At 38.8% G+C, this 15,131-nt stretch overlaps 1 protein-coding gene across 14 annotated transcripts in view; it reads right to left on the bottom strand.

Annotated features, from left to right (window-relative positions):
- The window catches only part of neo1a (neogenin 1a), a 254,030-nt gene that overhangs the window by 15,275 nt on the left and 223,624 nt on the right, over positions 1 to 15,131 (bottom strand). For 7 of the 14 annotated variants that reach the window (XM_079806547.1, XM_079806548.1, XM_079806556.1 and 4 more), the window contains exons 16-21: positions 13,688 to 13,783; positions 7,011 to 7,186; positions 6,785 to 6,923; positions 3,563 to 3,670; positions 2,285 to 2,479; positions 1,451 to 1,507 (exon numbers count right to left, since the gene is read on the bottom strand). In XM_079806547.1, coding sequence (XP_079662673.1) covers positions 1,451 to 1,507; positions 2,285 to 2,479; positions 3,563 to 3,670; positions 6,785 to 6,923; positions 7,011 to 7,186; positions 13,688 to 13,783 — 771 coding nt within the window. Of the gene's footprint in view, positions 1 to 1,450; positions 1,508 to 2,284; positions 2,480 to 3,562; positions 3,671 to 6,784; positions 6,924 to 7,010; positions 7,244 to 13,687; positions 13,784 to 15,131 lie in introns of all 14 variants that reach the window. The other 7 variants (XM_079806553.1, XM_079806545.1, XM_079806558.1 and 4 more) reach the window with 1 other exon arrangement.

Below are 15,131 nucleotides of genomic sequence, written 5' to 3'. Positions count from 1 at the left end.
AGTGTTTACAATGGTGGTAAAATGTCGTTGATAAGGTGTTGCTAGGTTGTTACGAAGGTGATGGAGTTGTTGGGAACTACTAGGTGGTTGCTGTGTGTTTTCTAGGTTATTAAAATACTGTTGATAAGCATTGCTAGGTGGTTGCATGGCATCGCTAGGGTGTTACTAAGCTGTTGCTATGTTGTTTTGGGTGGTTGGTAAATACTAAGGGGTGGTTCCTATGGCATTGCTATGCTGTTGCAAGGTGTTTGCTAGAGTGTTAATATATTGTTGATTGGGCATTGCTAGGTGGTAGCTAGGGTGTTATTAAGGTGTTGCTAGGTTGTTGGAGTTGTTGTTAGGGATACTGGGTGGTTGCTATGGAATTGCAAAGTTGTTTCTATGTGTTTTCTAGGGTGATAGGGACTATTGGGTGATTGGAAGGACATTTCTAGGGTGTTACTAAGTTATTATGGCGTTTCTATGTTGTTGTGGGTGGTTGCTAAAGGCTAAGGGGTGGTTCCTATGGAATGCTATGCTGTTGCAAGGTGTTTGCTAGAGTATTAATATATTGTTGCTTGGGCATTGCTCGGTGGTAGCTAGGGTGTTATTAAGGTGTTGCTAGGTTGTTGAGTTGTTGTTAGGGACTACTGGGTGGTTGCTATGGAAAAGCAAAGTTGTTGCTATGTGTTTTATAGGGTGATAGGGACTATTGGGTGGTAGTTATGACATTGCTAGGGTAATACTAAGTTATTAAGGTGTTTCTAGGTTGTTGTGGGTGGTTGCTGAAGACTAAGGGGTGGTTCCTATGGTATTACTATGCTGTTGTAAGGTGTTTGCTAGAATATTAATATTTTGTTGATAGGGCATTACTAGGGTGTTACTAAGCTGTTGCTAGGTTATTGGGTTGGTTGCCAGGGCCTACCAAGAGGTTTCTATGACATTTGCTTGGTGTTTGGTGGGGCAATGCTAGGCTGGAGCTAGGTGTTTTCTGAGCATTGGTAGGGGGTTACAGGGGCTGCTAGGGTGTTAAAATGTTGTTGATAAGATGTCATTACTAGATGATCGCAAGATGCCGCTAGGTTGTTTTGGGTGACTGGGGGTTGCTATGGCATTGCTAAGCTGATGCAAGGTGTTTATATGTTGTTGATAAGGTATTGCTAGGTGGTTGTCTCTAGGTGGCGGCTAAGGTGCTGTTAGAGTTGTGTTCCTCGGTTGTTGTTAAGGTGTTGCTAAGTTGTTGTGGGTGGTTGCTATGGACTATTTGGCAGGTGTAATGGCATTGGTAGGTGGTTGCTCGGGTGTTAATATGATATTGCTAGGTAGTTGCAAGGGTGTTGCTAAGTGATTGCTTATGGTATTACTAGGTGATGCTAGGTACAGTACTAGGGCGTGTTTTTGATTTTTGCTATGCTAGGTTGTAAACCATTGCTAGGTGTGTTTTTAGAAACATAAAAAAACAAGGAATTACCGACTGATCCAAAGCTTTGGTCTGGTCCAGGGGATCTTGTTTTCACTGGACCTGAAGCTACAAGAGGTCAAAAGAAGAATTGGCAAATGGCACATTGAAATCTACAGCTCAAGACATGTTCCATCCATTGGTAAAATAACATGCAGTGTAAACAGATTAACCACCAGCTGTACTTGGAGCATGACGCTCATCTTTTGAGAAAAAAAACGTGCTTGGGTTAAGACTGTTAGTAGTATGAAGTTGTAGCCAAATAAGTTGCAAGCAAATAAGATGTTTTCCAGCTATACGCCAGCTGGATCTTTCCGTGACTTCTGATGAATTTCAATGTGCTGCTCACTTCAATTTGAGGGCATTAGTGGAATAAGAGAAGAGAGAGCAATTACCTTGGTCATTAGCCATTTTGTCAGAGGATTCGGCTAGCAGGACAAAGCAGAAGGAGAGGAGACAAGTTAGAGGGAGAGAGGCGTGCAGTCAGAGCTAAGCAGGAGCCCTACGGCCGGCTTGTGCATGAGTCCGCATGAAAGATCAGTGAGGTCAGGCAAATGCAAAGGGTTAAGCTTGAGATTAGGTTAAAATAGCGTATATGTTAACATCATTTAGCAACCAAAGCCTGCTGAAAAGAACAGCATGTTGGTACACGTTGGTTTAGGCTAGTTCATTGTGGTTTACTACTGATCTAGTTTGATCATGGGCATCTTGATGGTTAAGCCACATATGAAGCCTGGTGGTTATAACAGTATCTGTGGGATTCATATCCCCTACATATGCTGGTCTTTTCATCAGGCAGCAGTGATTGTTCTCATTCACCAGGTCTCCATGAATCAGCTGGATTACCTTTAGGAGTGCGAAACTGGACAGCTTCAGACATTGGACCCATCCCCTTGGAGTTGCGTGCCTGGATCTTGAAGTAGTAGGTGGTGTCAAGGGTCAGCTCCTGAATTTGATGGGTTAGCCTGTTTCCCACTACTGGTTCGATGACCCAATCATGAACCTCTGCATTCACATCAGTGCTGTAGTAAATGATGTAACCTGGGAAGGCAGAGAAAGTGAGGCATGTTGTAGATGATTATAAGTTGCGGTCAAACAACGCTTTGTGTTGTTCCACTTCCATTCATACAGATGCGAATGCAGGACATGGGAAACGCAAGCACACGCAACTTTCGCTGCACTATAACGTTCAAAATTGGTGAACTTTGTATCATGTGAAAGCGTGTGACCAATAGAAGACATTTTGGATGTATTATATGTTGAATAATGTTCAAAAAGAGACACCACAGTCATATTTTGACCACTGCAGTGTCCAGTGTTGGGGAAAGTTACTTTGAAAAGTAATGCATTACAATATTGCATTACTCCCTTAAAAAGTAACTAATTGAGTTACTTAGTTACTTTTTAAGAAAAGTAATGCGTAACGTTACTTTTCCTCACCTGGGCTGGGCTTGTTTTAGTTTTTTTTATAACAAAAAAAGTTATATTTTTGTAAAGACCTCTTCATACCAAAATTGAAATAATAAGGTAAAAATGCAAATTGACGCATGAACAGTAGAGGGCGCAGCTCTGGATAATGCTAGAATAGGATGCAGGAGACAAACATTTTACCAATAAAAACAAAAAATCTAGTAATTTTCATCATCAAAGGTCAGCAGCAAGACATTGGTAAATTAAATATAAAGGTAGATTAAATGCATAAAAATAGTTGTTTTATTTAACATTTAATTATTGGAGGTTTGCAAAGGAGTACAGAATCTTTATTGTGCAAGTGAGATAAATAAATGCTCACATTTAGTCTAGAACTACAATAACCATCATGTTCACACACAACGCCTCTGCACTTATTTTTCTCAACATGGGGGCAGGAGAGCTGTCAGTCTAATTAATGTGAAAAAGTAACTTGCGTTACTTTTTTGAAAAAGTAACTCAGATATTTTGTTGTAAATTTGAAAAGTAATGCGTGACTTTACTAGTTACTTGGAAAAAGTAATATTATTAAGTAACTGAAGATACTTGTAATGCGTTACCCCCAACACTGGCGATGTCCATAGAAATGTTGCATATTTAAAGTCTAGTGTGACCGTGGTTTAAAACAAAATAATCTACAAACAAGTTTGTCACCTGTGATCTTGCCATTGGCTTCTGAAGGTGGCTGCCAGTTGACGATGATGGTTCGTGGTCGCAACTCTTTGCTCACTACAGTCACATCTTTAGGTGCAGAACTTGGGACTGGGGAGAAAGACAAAATGAATCAAGACTACAAATGCAGATTCCCTCACACTTGATGATTTGTCGTTCCAAACCCGTAAGACTTTCCTTCATCTTTGGAGCACAAAAGCGATGATGATATCGGAGAGATTTCTGTCCCTCTATTGACAGCTACGCAACTACCACTTTGATGGTTGTTGGCACACTGCAAAAAATGCTTTTCTTACTTAGTATTTTTGTCTTGTTTTCAGTCCAAATATCTAAAAAATCTTACATTAAGAAGCATTTACTAAACAAGCAAAAGTTTTTGTCGTGTTTTGGGGGAAAATAACTCAAAATTAAGGAAGTTTTTGCTTAAAATAAGCAAAATAATCTTAATTCAAACAGAAAACAAGATTATTTTGCTTAGCCCATTGGCAGATTATTTTGCTTATTTTCAGCAAAAACTTCCAAAATGCTAAGTAAGAAAAGCATTTTTTGCAGTGCACATTTTTAGGCTGAATTTTTTTTTTTGGCTGCTCTACCTCAGTGGTCTAACACAGGGGTTTTCAAACTGGGATCCAGGGACCCCCAGGGGTCCTCCAGAAGATTGTACCCCAGGAAATTGTAAAAAAGACAAAGCAAAAATGGTTAAAGTCTACCGTTACACTTTCTTCATAAGTTGAATACAGAAGGCGGTCCGGCGGAAGCTGGATATTTTACTTCATAAAGTTTTAAATATGGATATTTTTCTTACACACACCCATCGATTCACTTCAGAAGGCCTTTATTAACTCCTGGAGCCGTGTGGGGCACTTTTATGATGGATGGATGCACTTTTTTGGGCTTCAAATTTTGGGCAGCCATTCCCTGCCATTATAAAGCTAGGAAGAGCCAGGACATTTTTTAATATAACTCTGATTGTATTCGTCTGAAAGAACAATGTCATATACACCTAGGATGACTCGAGATCATTTTAATTTTTGGGTGAACTATCCCTTTAAATATAGCCAATTTAAGTTTGGAAACAATATGTAGTATTTATAATGTCACACTTAACAGTTTTTAATGTTTTTCATACATAAAAAAATATAAATGGATTTTAGGAAGGGGGTCCCTCATAAAAGGTTCATCATATTTGGGGGTCCTTGGCATTATAAAGTTTTAAAACCCCTGGTCTAAACAGCACTCATAAATGTCAAAATTATTGAAATGGCCAATCAGATTAAAGAAGGCGGGTCTTACTGTCATAACGCTCATTAGCACTCACTGTTTACACCTGTGTCTCATTTCCCTGTTCACTTCACCCTATATAAGCCTGGTTATCTCAGTCATTCATGGCGAAGTCTTGTTTTGTGTAACACTGCATTTCTGAGCGTTTTCCCTGGTTTCATGTCTCTTGGATTTCTTGCCCGTTCCGTGGATTACCCTTTTGCCTGTCTCTCCTGTTTGTTTGCCTGATTGGACTGATTACCTGTTATGACCTCTTGCCTGTTCTTGACTACGTTTGTGGATTATTCTAAAATAAAGCTGCGTTTGGATCCTATACCTTCGGCCTCAGAGCAGTCAGTTACAGAAGACTTCGCCATGAATGACTGAGATAACCAGGCTTATATAGGGTGAAGTGAAAAGGGAAATGAGACACAGGTGAAAACAGTGAGTGCTAATGAGTCCGGGCAAAGGATTATGGGAGATGTAGTCCTTGATGGAGTGACAGCCCGGGATGGAGTGGCCACTGTTGGTAACAAATTGATTACTTCATTAGCCTACTACAATTAGAAAACTTATTTTACCATTCTTATTTATTTATTCATTCCCTTAAATGCATTTGAATACTTTAATTATTAAATTCCTTTATTATTACTATTACTATTAAGGCCTTTGCACACTGAGTCCGAAATTTTCGCATGCGTTTTTTCGTATTCGTGATCCGAAAAATTCGTCACGCACAGAGACCTTGCACACTGAGTCCGATGCGTATTTATGAATGCGTCACGAAAAAAACCCGCAAAACAACACAAAATGCCATCTTCCAGCTCCTTATCAAGGAGCTGCGGGATTATCCAGACCGATTCAAAGTTGAATGTCAGTGGCTCCGTTTGATGCTTTGCTAGCGATACTGGAGCCACATATTAAAAAGAAGACCACCAATTTCCAATCCTGAACAGAGACTGGCAGTATGTCTAGGATCCGCGCGCGCACACACACACACGGTTTACAGGGAGTTGGTGTACTATAATTATAGCTGTGAATGTGATATTGTAGTATTTTTGATACAATAATATTTGTATATATAATTGTAGGTATCTGAGCCCTGGCGATTCATTCACCAGCATTGCCAGCAGTTTTAGGATGGGCATCGGCTGTAGATGGAAAAACGGATGCGAAAAACGCAGAAAATCGAACCTGTTCCGATTTTTTTTTTGACGGACAAAAGTTTCGGAGGCAGTGTGCAAGCGTAATTGACATAACGTGAGGTCGAATTTATTTTTTGACGTGCAAAATTTCGCATGTGAATTTCGGACTCAGTGTGCAAAGGCCTTTATTATTATTATTTATAATAATATAAATTATACCCCAAAGTGCCCCCCAGTGTTGCCAAGGTTTTCCACAGAATTGGGCTACTTCAGCACTGTTTTTCATCTCCGCGGGTTGAAGCGACCCCAATTATGTGATATTTAGCCCCGGGAAAACGAATTTTAGCAGGCAACCCTGCCAAAAAGACACATATTTTACCCCCAAATGCGATTTCTACCGGATAAACGCGATTGGGCTTGTTTTGGGCTAGTTTTGAGTAGCAATTGGGCGGGTTTTGTTGTGAAAACCTGGCAATCCTGGAGGGCAGAGCTTCAAGAGCTCATGTTAGCAGCTCTGATTACCTCACACAGACTCTCACTGAAAATGTCAGAAACTGTTCAGCGGGCTGTTTTTCATGTCCGCGGGTTGAAGCGACCCCAATTATGTGATATTTAACCACGGGAATACGAATTATAGCAGGCAACCCTGCCAAAAAGACCCTCCAAACGCAATTTTTACCGGAGAACCCCTCCTGAAACGCGATTGGGCTTGCTTTGGGCTAGTTTTGAGTAGCAATTGGGCGGGTTTTATTGTGAAAACCCCCAAGCTCCGCCTATGGCCCCATGTAGAGTTACTTACTTGTTTCAAAAGTTGTTCCATGTGCAGTCATGCTCCAGGTGCTGGTCCTCCGGCCCTTGGTCACCATGACCGAGAATTCATACAAGGTGTTGGGCTTAAGACCCGTCACCGTGTGAGTTAGTGTGGTGGTATTAGCCACCTAAAATGAATAAATCAATGTCAGTGGTGTGACAACTGAAAATTCTCCACCAGATCCCGCGAGCAGCCTGGATGCTGTTAACCGTACCTTAAACTTGGTGTTTGCAGGTATGTTGGTCTTCCAGCGCACTGTGTAGTAGCGTGCGTCCGTGATCTTCTGGTTCTTGGGCAGCGAGTTGTCCGCCCAGGTGACTTTGATGGTGTCGTGGCTCAGAACGGACGCCTGAACGCCCACAGGAGGCAGCATGGGTAAAGGGTCTGGTACTGGAGTGTATGGAGCATGGAAAAGTTCGTACAAATCAACATCAGGGTCTATGGGGTCTGCAAGCAAATTACACAATGTCCCATGGCAAAAATAAAAAGGTGAAAGGAGAAAAAAAGTGAGCACGATTACGCGTACAAGGGGAGGGTTTTAGGACGGGAGACACGTAGGGGGAGAACGGGTTAATGGGTTAAGATGGGCGTGAGGAGGAGAGGAATGTGGAGGTGGGATTGGGAAAGGAGAAAGAGAGAAAATATTGTATTAGAACAGGATATCAAGAGACAGTCACAAAACCATCCAGAGCTACAGAGAACTACATCTACGACGAGTCGAGGAACTACATCTGCTCGGTTCACTAGCAGCTACATTACAAATAAGGAAGGAAAATGATCAGTCAAGACAGTGAGTGTTCATATACACAAAGCCAGGAATACAGAGCACAGCCAATGAAAAACTGTTATGACCTTGCACCTTATCCTGGATAAAAACAAGGCTGTGAGGGATAGACTGAGGGTATGTTTCCACGACACCACTTTCAACTGAAACCGAAAGACTTTAATGTGTTTTAGCCGTTGATTTACACAACAACGGCATTTTGGGAGCCTGAAAACGCAAGCTTTTGAAAACGATGCCTTTACCGTCTCCATGTAACGAAAACAGTGAAGTCATGTGTATGCGTCTTACATGTTCCCGCATGCGTATTATGTGTCCGCGGGGTGTTTCTTGACAAAGAGACGTCGCCACCTACTGGCCCGTCATGCATAATGCAGCCTTTTTAGTCTGTATTGTCATTTTTAGTACATCGTTGTCGTGTAAACATAACCTTAGTGCTTGGATAAATGTTCTACAACATGTAACTGTTTATGGAGTTTAGTTTACTGTCATTTTTCACCCTCATGTCATTATAAACCTGTACGATTGCCTTTTTTCCATGCAATTTTAGTTCATTTTGGTCTGTTCTTCACAAAAACCTACTGTTTATTTATAAAGCACAGGTTTTTATCGCAATTAAATGTATTACACATTATATTTAAATCTATTGAATCATCAAGATTACATTAAACTGCCAATGAAAAAAGATCTGTTGCTCTAATGAATAATGCTTATAGTGCACTTTAACCAAATGTGTTCACAGGAGGAAGCCGAAGACTATTTCCTGTCTATACATTTTAATTCAAGGTGTGGAAACCATGATCTTGTCTAGGTCAAGGCATTGGAGATGCACATTCTTTGAATTTTCTCCACAGCTTTATATCAAGTTAAATCTTTCAAATAATTTCAATGTACAGTGCAGCTCGGGTTTGCTGATGAAAATACAAGCACAGGGGAAAAGTCTGATCCTTTCATAGATTTAAAGCTGTTTGCCTGCCTTAAATCACCTGTTTTCCTAAACGCTCCCTCCAAGAATAACAATTTGGAGTGGGAAAATATGCTCACTGGCTTTTATATGTGTGAAAATGAGAGCACATTCTTTCTGGCTATAACATTTAACCGTTTTCAAATGGATAAGTGGGGAAAAAAGTGAGCACTATGTGAGGTTGAGCTTGAATTCTGGTAAAACCCGCAATGCCTAACAGAACAATACATATATAAAGCAAGGTAATGCACACTTTAGCACACAGTAGTTCGCTTATCGAGCATGCATATCTCTTTTTCTCTGCTAAACGAGTCTGTAGAGCCTGGAAACAGCACAATTGTCTCCTTTACCTGTTACTAAACATTCCAACATATTCTCTAATGCATATGTATGAAGGAATGGGCAAGCGAGTAAGATCTTCAAAGCCTGAAGCAGGTTCCCTTGAGTTCAGTTAAAGGTAAACCCGGAGAAATGAGAAATGCCTTGTACCACACTGCATGCTGGGAGGTAATGAGAGTGCACCATTGATCAAAACGGCAGGTGAGGATTCAGAACGTGGCCAGCTTCAGTTTTTCACTCTTTCTTTCCTTGTGCAGCGTGAATCAAGCTCTCTAATATTCATTATAATATAGCCATATCGATATATAATCACAATATTTAGTAGCCCTACAAAAATGTTCAACAACTGTGATTTAAACCGCAAATCACAATATCAGACAAGCTGCAATTTAATATTATACAATTTTCCCCCAAATAATACAGCCCTACTACATTGTCTATCATTCAGTAGTCAAAACAAGTTCTGTCAGGATCACTATCGTCAAAGTGATAGACAATTATCATATAGTTTAGATTGGCGGGATGGTTCTGTTCTGGGCAAGAAGCAGTGATAACCCCCCTAGGGTAAACAGAACAGAAGCAACGATGTATTGTAGCATTAATGTCAATATTAAAATGTACAACCTAATTCAGGAAATTAGTCTGATTCAGGGAGAATCAGATGCCAAATCCTGACTGAGGAGAGGAGGAGCTGGGGATGGAGGAGGGTAAACGCAATAGCTGTTTTATATATTCGGGATGCCACAATTCTCAATATAATATTGAACCGTTCGGTACGGCTTTCACGGTTCAATACGCGCTTGTGAATTGAGGTTTTTTCGGTTTCGCATTTAATTAATTATTTTTCTACAAATTCTATAATTTGCCTCCATCCCAATACTGAACAACGCGACATACATTCACATCACACGTTAGTGGTGGAGTTATACTCACGGAACACTATAGTTATTCACAATCACGAAAGTTCATTATTTGCATTTCATTTGCGTGCGCGGTTTTAACATGCGCTTTTTAGGGCGTGCGCACTAAAAGCCTGTCAAACACGCGATTATTGGACTAAGTCGTCTTCCTGCGCTAATACTGTCAAATACACACAAGGTTAACATAAACACAGTCGGTTATGTCTAAAGTGAAAGTAAAATCGCAATCGTGTCTGTATATTAGATGCACGCAGGTCTTAAATTGACAACAGGGCAGTAGTGAACACGCGGTCCTTAAAGGGACAGTTCACTTGTAAAATGATGTCATTATTTACTCACTCTAATCAGTGGCGGCTGGTCAATAGAGGGCGCTGGGGCACCGCCCCCATCAAAATTCCAGAAATATACATGTATACAAAAATGATAAAAAAGTGAAATAAATATAAAATAGTTTACTCATACGATGTGCTGGCTGTTAGTAAGAGCCTCAGCATTTAATAAAAACTGGCTTTGATGGGTTAACTATTTTATATGTTCTTCAATATGTTTCAAGCGGTTTCATGCGTGAGGGACGCCGGACAAATGGATGTCTATCTGAGTCCAAAAAATATACGGGCAGCATGTGACCTGAAGCTGGTCTCTAATTGGTTCTTAAAGATCCTCCTCCGGACGCAGGTTGTTGCGTCCCTGGCGAATCAGAAATGGATGCGTGTTATTTTATCCAATCTGATTGGTTCTCGTCACCTGTCATTCAACTTGGTTCTCCACCAACAGCGGCAATCCACCTGTCACTCAAATGGCCACCCCCTTAATTATGCAGAACTTTAATGCTTAATATAATTTAAACAGATGAGTTATAAAAAAACAGTTGTCATGAAAGGCAAAATTAGCCGTATAGACCAAAACCACTTTTTGTACCAGACTGAAAACATGTTTTTATGCTGTAAAGTTAGGCATTTTAACATGGGATGTTTCCCTTTCGGAAACTAGTGTCTCTAGTGGCCAATCGATGAATTGCAGATTAAGTCTCTTCCATGTTGAAGTCAAGAAAGACCGGAAGGTTGCCCATTGGTTTAACCCTAATTTTGCACAAAATGTTTCTAGTTAACCTATTAAAGGATGAGGAAATCATTTAGCCCTGCAGATGATAAAAATGGCAATTTCGCCATGAACCAGTGTCTTAAAATGTTAATTAAAATCTTTGTCCAATGCTATTGAACCATGTCTACATGCCCTTCGATGGTGGAGTGACTCATTTCCTGCATTGTTAAGATGTTCCTGTATGCCAGATAAGAGCAGTGTGTAATCAAAGCTCTGCATCTCCATCATGCGCAGCGCTATTAAGCAGCCCTTCAGTTGTGAAGTGCAGATGGCTTTATCTGCATCTCATAATCATGAGAATTCCTCTGGTTGCTAGGAAGAAAAGCATTGGAGACCATCGTGGTCTGCTGGAGAACTCTTACGACGGAGAGAACAACACTCGACTCAACCACTATGCATAGCATCAATATGATTACCTGATCCTTCAGTGGGACATGGCTTAGAATCCATCGAGTTTTGTTCAACAGGCAGGTGCAATGTTATTTTAAAGGTGCCATAGAATGCAATATTTTAAATGTTTCTCTGATATCTACATATAAGGTATGTGGCTTAGGTAAGGGCAAAAACGGTTTTACGTGTCTATTTCTTTCCGTTTCGAATTGTTTCGTTGAAAAGTGGACATTTCAAGCTTTCTATACATATATTTATCATGTCTGTGAGGCTGAGTTTGGGTTTATTTATGAGACATGTTCAACAGCAAAGCGAGTGATCGCGCCGGCGCCTCCATGTCACGATTATCGTCTGCTATAGCCTATTTGTTTCTTATTTATTAAATCCAGGCAAATGGCTGATGAAACATTGATTAAAATTAAGATACAATTTATACAAAACGAAATTCACTTTAAAGAAATGCTTTCTACAAAACAAAACTTAATGAAGTGCTCACAATCATTTCTGACCTTCTGTCTTCTGACATATTGCGCATCTTTCCACTTTTCATAATCAATATAGCCGAGATGAAATTTAGAAATAACATTATAATATTTAAACTAGGGCTGTCAAAAGATTAATCGCGATTAATCGCATCCAAAATAAAAGTTTGTGTTTACATAATATATGTGTGTGTAGTCTGTTAATTATTATTTATATATAAATACACACACAAGCATGTATATATTTAAGAAAAAAATATTATTTTTATATATAAAACATTTATATTTATATATATCATAGATTATATAAATGTATATACAGTATATACATGCAAACATTTCTTAAATATATACATGAATGTGTGTGTATTTATATATAAATAATAATTAACAGAGTACACACACATATATTATGTAAACACAAACTTTTATTTTGGATGCGATTAATTGCGATTAATCTTTTGACAGCCCTAATTTAAACATAAACTTCCTGTAAATGCTGTGAAAGTCGGAACCATACAGAAAATGCGTTCACACTAGAAACGAACCGAACCTTTGTTCAGTTTGATCCGGACTGAGACTACCTCTTTTCGTCTGACCAAATTTGGTCAGTTTGGTCCGGACCGTGGTCCGAGGGAGGTTTCACACCTGTAATTTTGATTCGGACCAAACTGAAAAGTCAGAAAATGTTACGTCACAGTCTGTGTTACGTTGGGATTCGCCCGTTTTTCAGTGGTCTTCTGCACGCACAAGATTTACATATGAAGGAGGAAACAATGGTGTTTGAAACTCACGGTATGCACACAACTCTTATTATTCAACTATGCTAAGGTAAATACAGTTTTCTATTCTATGGCACCTTTAAAGTAAATTTGGCATTATCCTCCATAGGGATGATCCTCTCATAATCGATCATTGTTAAAATGCACGATCGATCAATCGCTAACTCGACCATCGATACGTTTTATCGATTCAATTACTTTCGACTATTAATCAATCGTCGATTAATCGTTAACATCCCTATTATTAGGAATACAGCAAAGCAAAGATGTTTGATGATTAAATAAATGATTAAAGGGTTAGTTCACCCAAAAATGAAAATTCTGTCATTAATTACTTACCCTCATGTCGTTCGACACCTGTAAGACCTCCGTTCATCTTCAGAACACAAATGAAGATATTTTAGTGTAAATCCGATGGCTCAGAAAGGCCTCCATTGGCTCAATGGCACTTTACACTCTCAAGACCCTTAAAAGGTACTAAAGACGTCGTTACAAAGTCCATCTCACTACAGTGGTTCTACAATAACTTTATAAAGCGACGAGGATAGTTTTTGTGCGCAAAAAACCCCCTAAATAACGACTTATATCATGATGACCGATTTCAAAACACGGCATCATGAAGCTTCGAAGCGTTATGAATCAGTGAGTCGATTCAGCAGTTTGAATCGCCAAAGTCACGTGATTTCAGCAGTTTGGTGGATTGACACGCGATCCGAATCATGATTCGACTCGCTGATTCATAACGCTTCATGATGCATTATTTTGAAATCTGTCATCACTATATAAGTCGTTATTTAGGGTTTTTTTTGCGCACAAAAACTATTCTCGTCGCTTTATAAAGTTATTGTAGAACCACTGTAGTGAGATGGACTTTGTAACGACGTCTTTAGTACCTTTTAAGGGTCTTGAGAGTGTAAAGTGCATTGTGCCAATGGAGGCCTTTCAGAGCCATCAGATTTCAACTAAAATATCTTCATTTGTGTTCCGAAGATGAACGGAGGTCTTACGGGTGTCGAACGACATGAGGGTAAGTAATTAATGACAGAATTGTAATTTTTGGGTGAACTAACCCTTTAAACTGCCGGACGAGTGTTGCAGAACGAGTATTTTGAAGCTGTGTCATGTGACCTACCTGATTGGGGTCGCGTGATGGCGCTCTCGTACACAGGGATTCCCTCCCCCACGTTGTTGAAGGCCTTCAGTGTGATAACGTAGTGCGAGCTGGGATCTGGCAGGGAGAAAGCCAATCATTTAGCTAATCAAGCCCGCAGCTCCTCTGAGAGCTTCAGCCATATTCATCATCCTAGCAGGGGTGCATATTTAAACACCATCATTGATTCTGCCTCTCGTGTAATTAGATGAATTACGAAAACTTAAATTATGCCGCTTCTTCTGATGATTATTTCTTTCAAATGTAATTACAATGGGGTGGAGAGAGGGGTAAATCTCCCACCTCTCGAGTACCCACAATCCATTTACCCAGTTCTGTTTCCTTTAATTCGCTTTTACAGAAAACAGAGCCGTTTAATTGCTACAGTACTTCATGTTTGTTTGATGAAGGTGTGAATGAATGTTCACAATCCTAAATTGAACATGTCACCACTTCAGTTTCCAAAAAAACACACTGTTTTACTATAGCAGGTTTTGGGATACGGCAATATGTTTGCACCACAATAAAATGTTTTTGGAAATGTATCATGGTAATAACATGGTATTCTTGGAAGTATCAAGTGCTTTTTATGCATATATTACAATAATTTGATATCATAGTAGACATCAAAATAGCACAGTATTGAAAATCATTACCACCATGGCACTGTCATAGTAAAATTCGAACATTTTGAATAACGTGCAAAAGTTCATGTATTTCAGTAATTCAAATTAAAAGGTGAAACTAACATATTTAGAACATATAACTATACACATATGCATGATTATACTTATCAGAGGGCTGACATTTTTGTATTTAAAATTATTTTTGTATTGATTTCATGTAATATTCTAATTCTAGATTTCATAAGCTGTAAGCTATAATCATCAAAATTATAACTTTTGAACGGTATTCTAATTTTTCGAGTTTCACCTGTATATTTGTTTCATAATTTACATTGAGATATTTACATTTCATGCACTTCAGAAAGCTACAAATGGTCAGATTATATACAGGATGTGCGTCATAGAGTTACATCTAAACTATTTTATTATTATTTTTTGGTTGATTTATTTAATATGACTAAATTAACCTGACTTTATTATTGTTACACCAACTGAAATTATTAAATAGTATTTCAAAAAAGTTTATATTGTAATACAAGTTTTTAATATAAACATAATAATTTTAATAATATTTCTTTATTTGTTTTGACCTTTTCGGACATATTGCAATTATTGTTTATAACACTTTATACATTTTTCCTTCAGTATGTTGCAATACACTTTTTGCATTTTTATATTTTATTTTACTTTTATTTTTTGTTTGAAATAAAAATAAAGAAAAAAATCAAATAAAGAAAGACCATTTTATACATATTTTCAATTAAAATCTTTATATATATATATATTAATATTTTCTAAAA

This window comes from Gobio gobio, assembly GCF_949357685.1.
Source record: "Gobio gobio genome assembly, chromosome: 2".
Lineage (NCBI taxonomy): Eukaryota > Metazoa > Chordata > Actinopteri > Cypriniformes > Gobionidae > Gobio > Gobio gobio.
The sequence above is the reverse complement of the archived record's forward strand: the minus strand, read 5'-3'. Positions and strand labels throughout refer to the sequence as shown.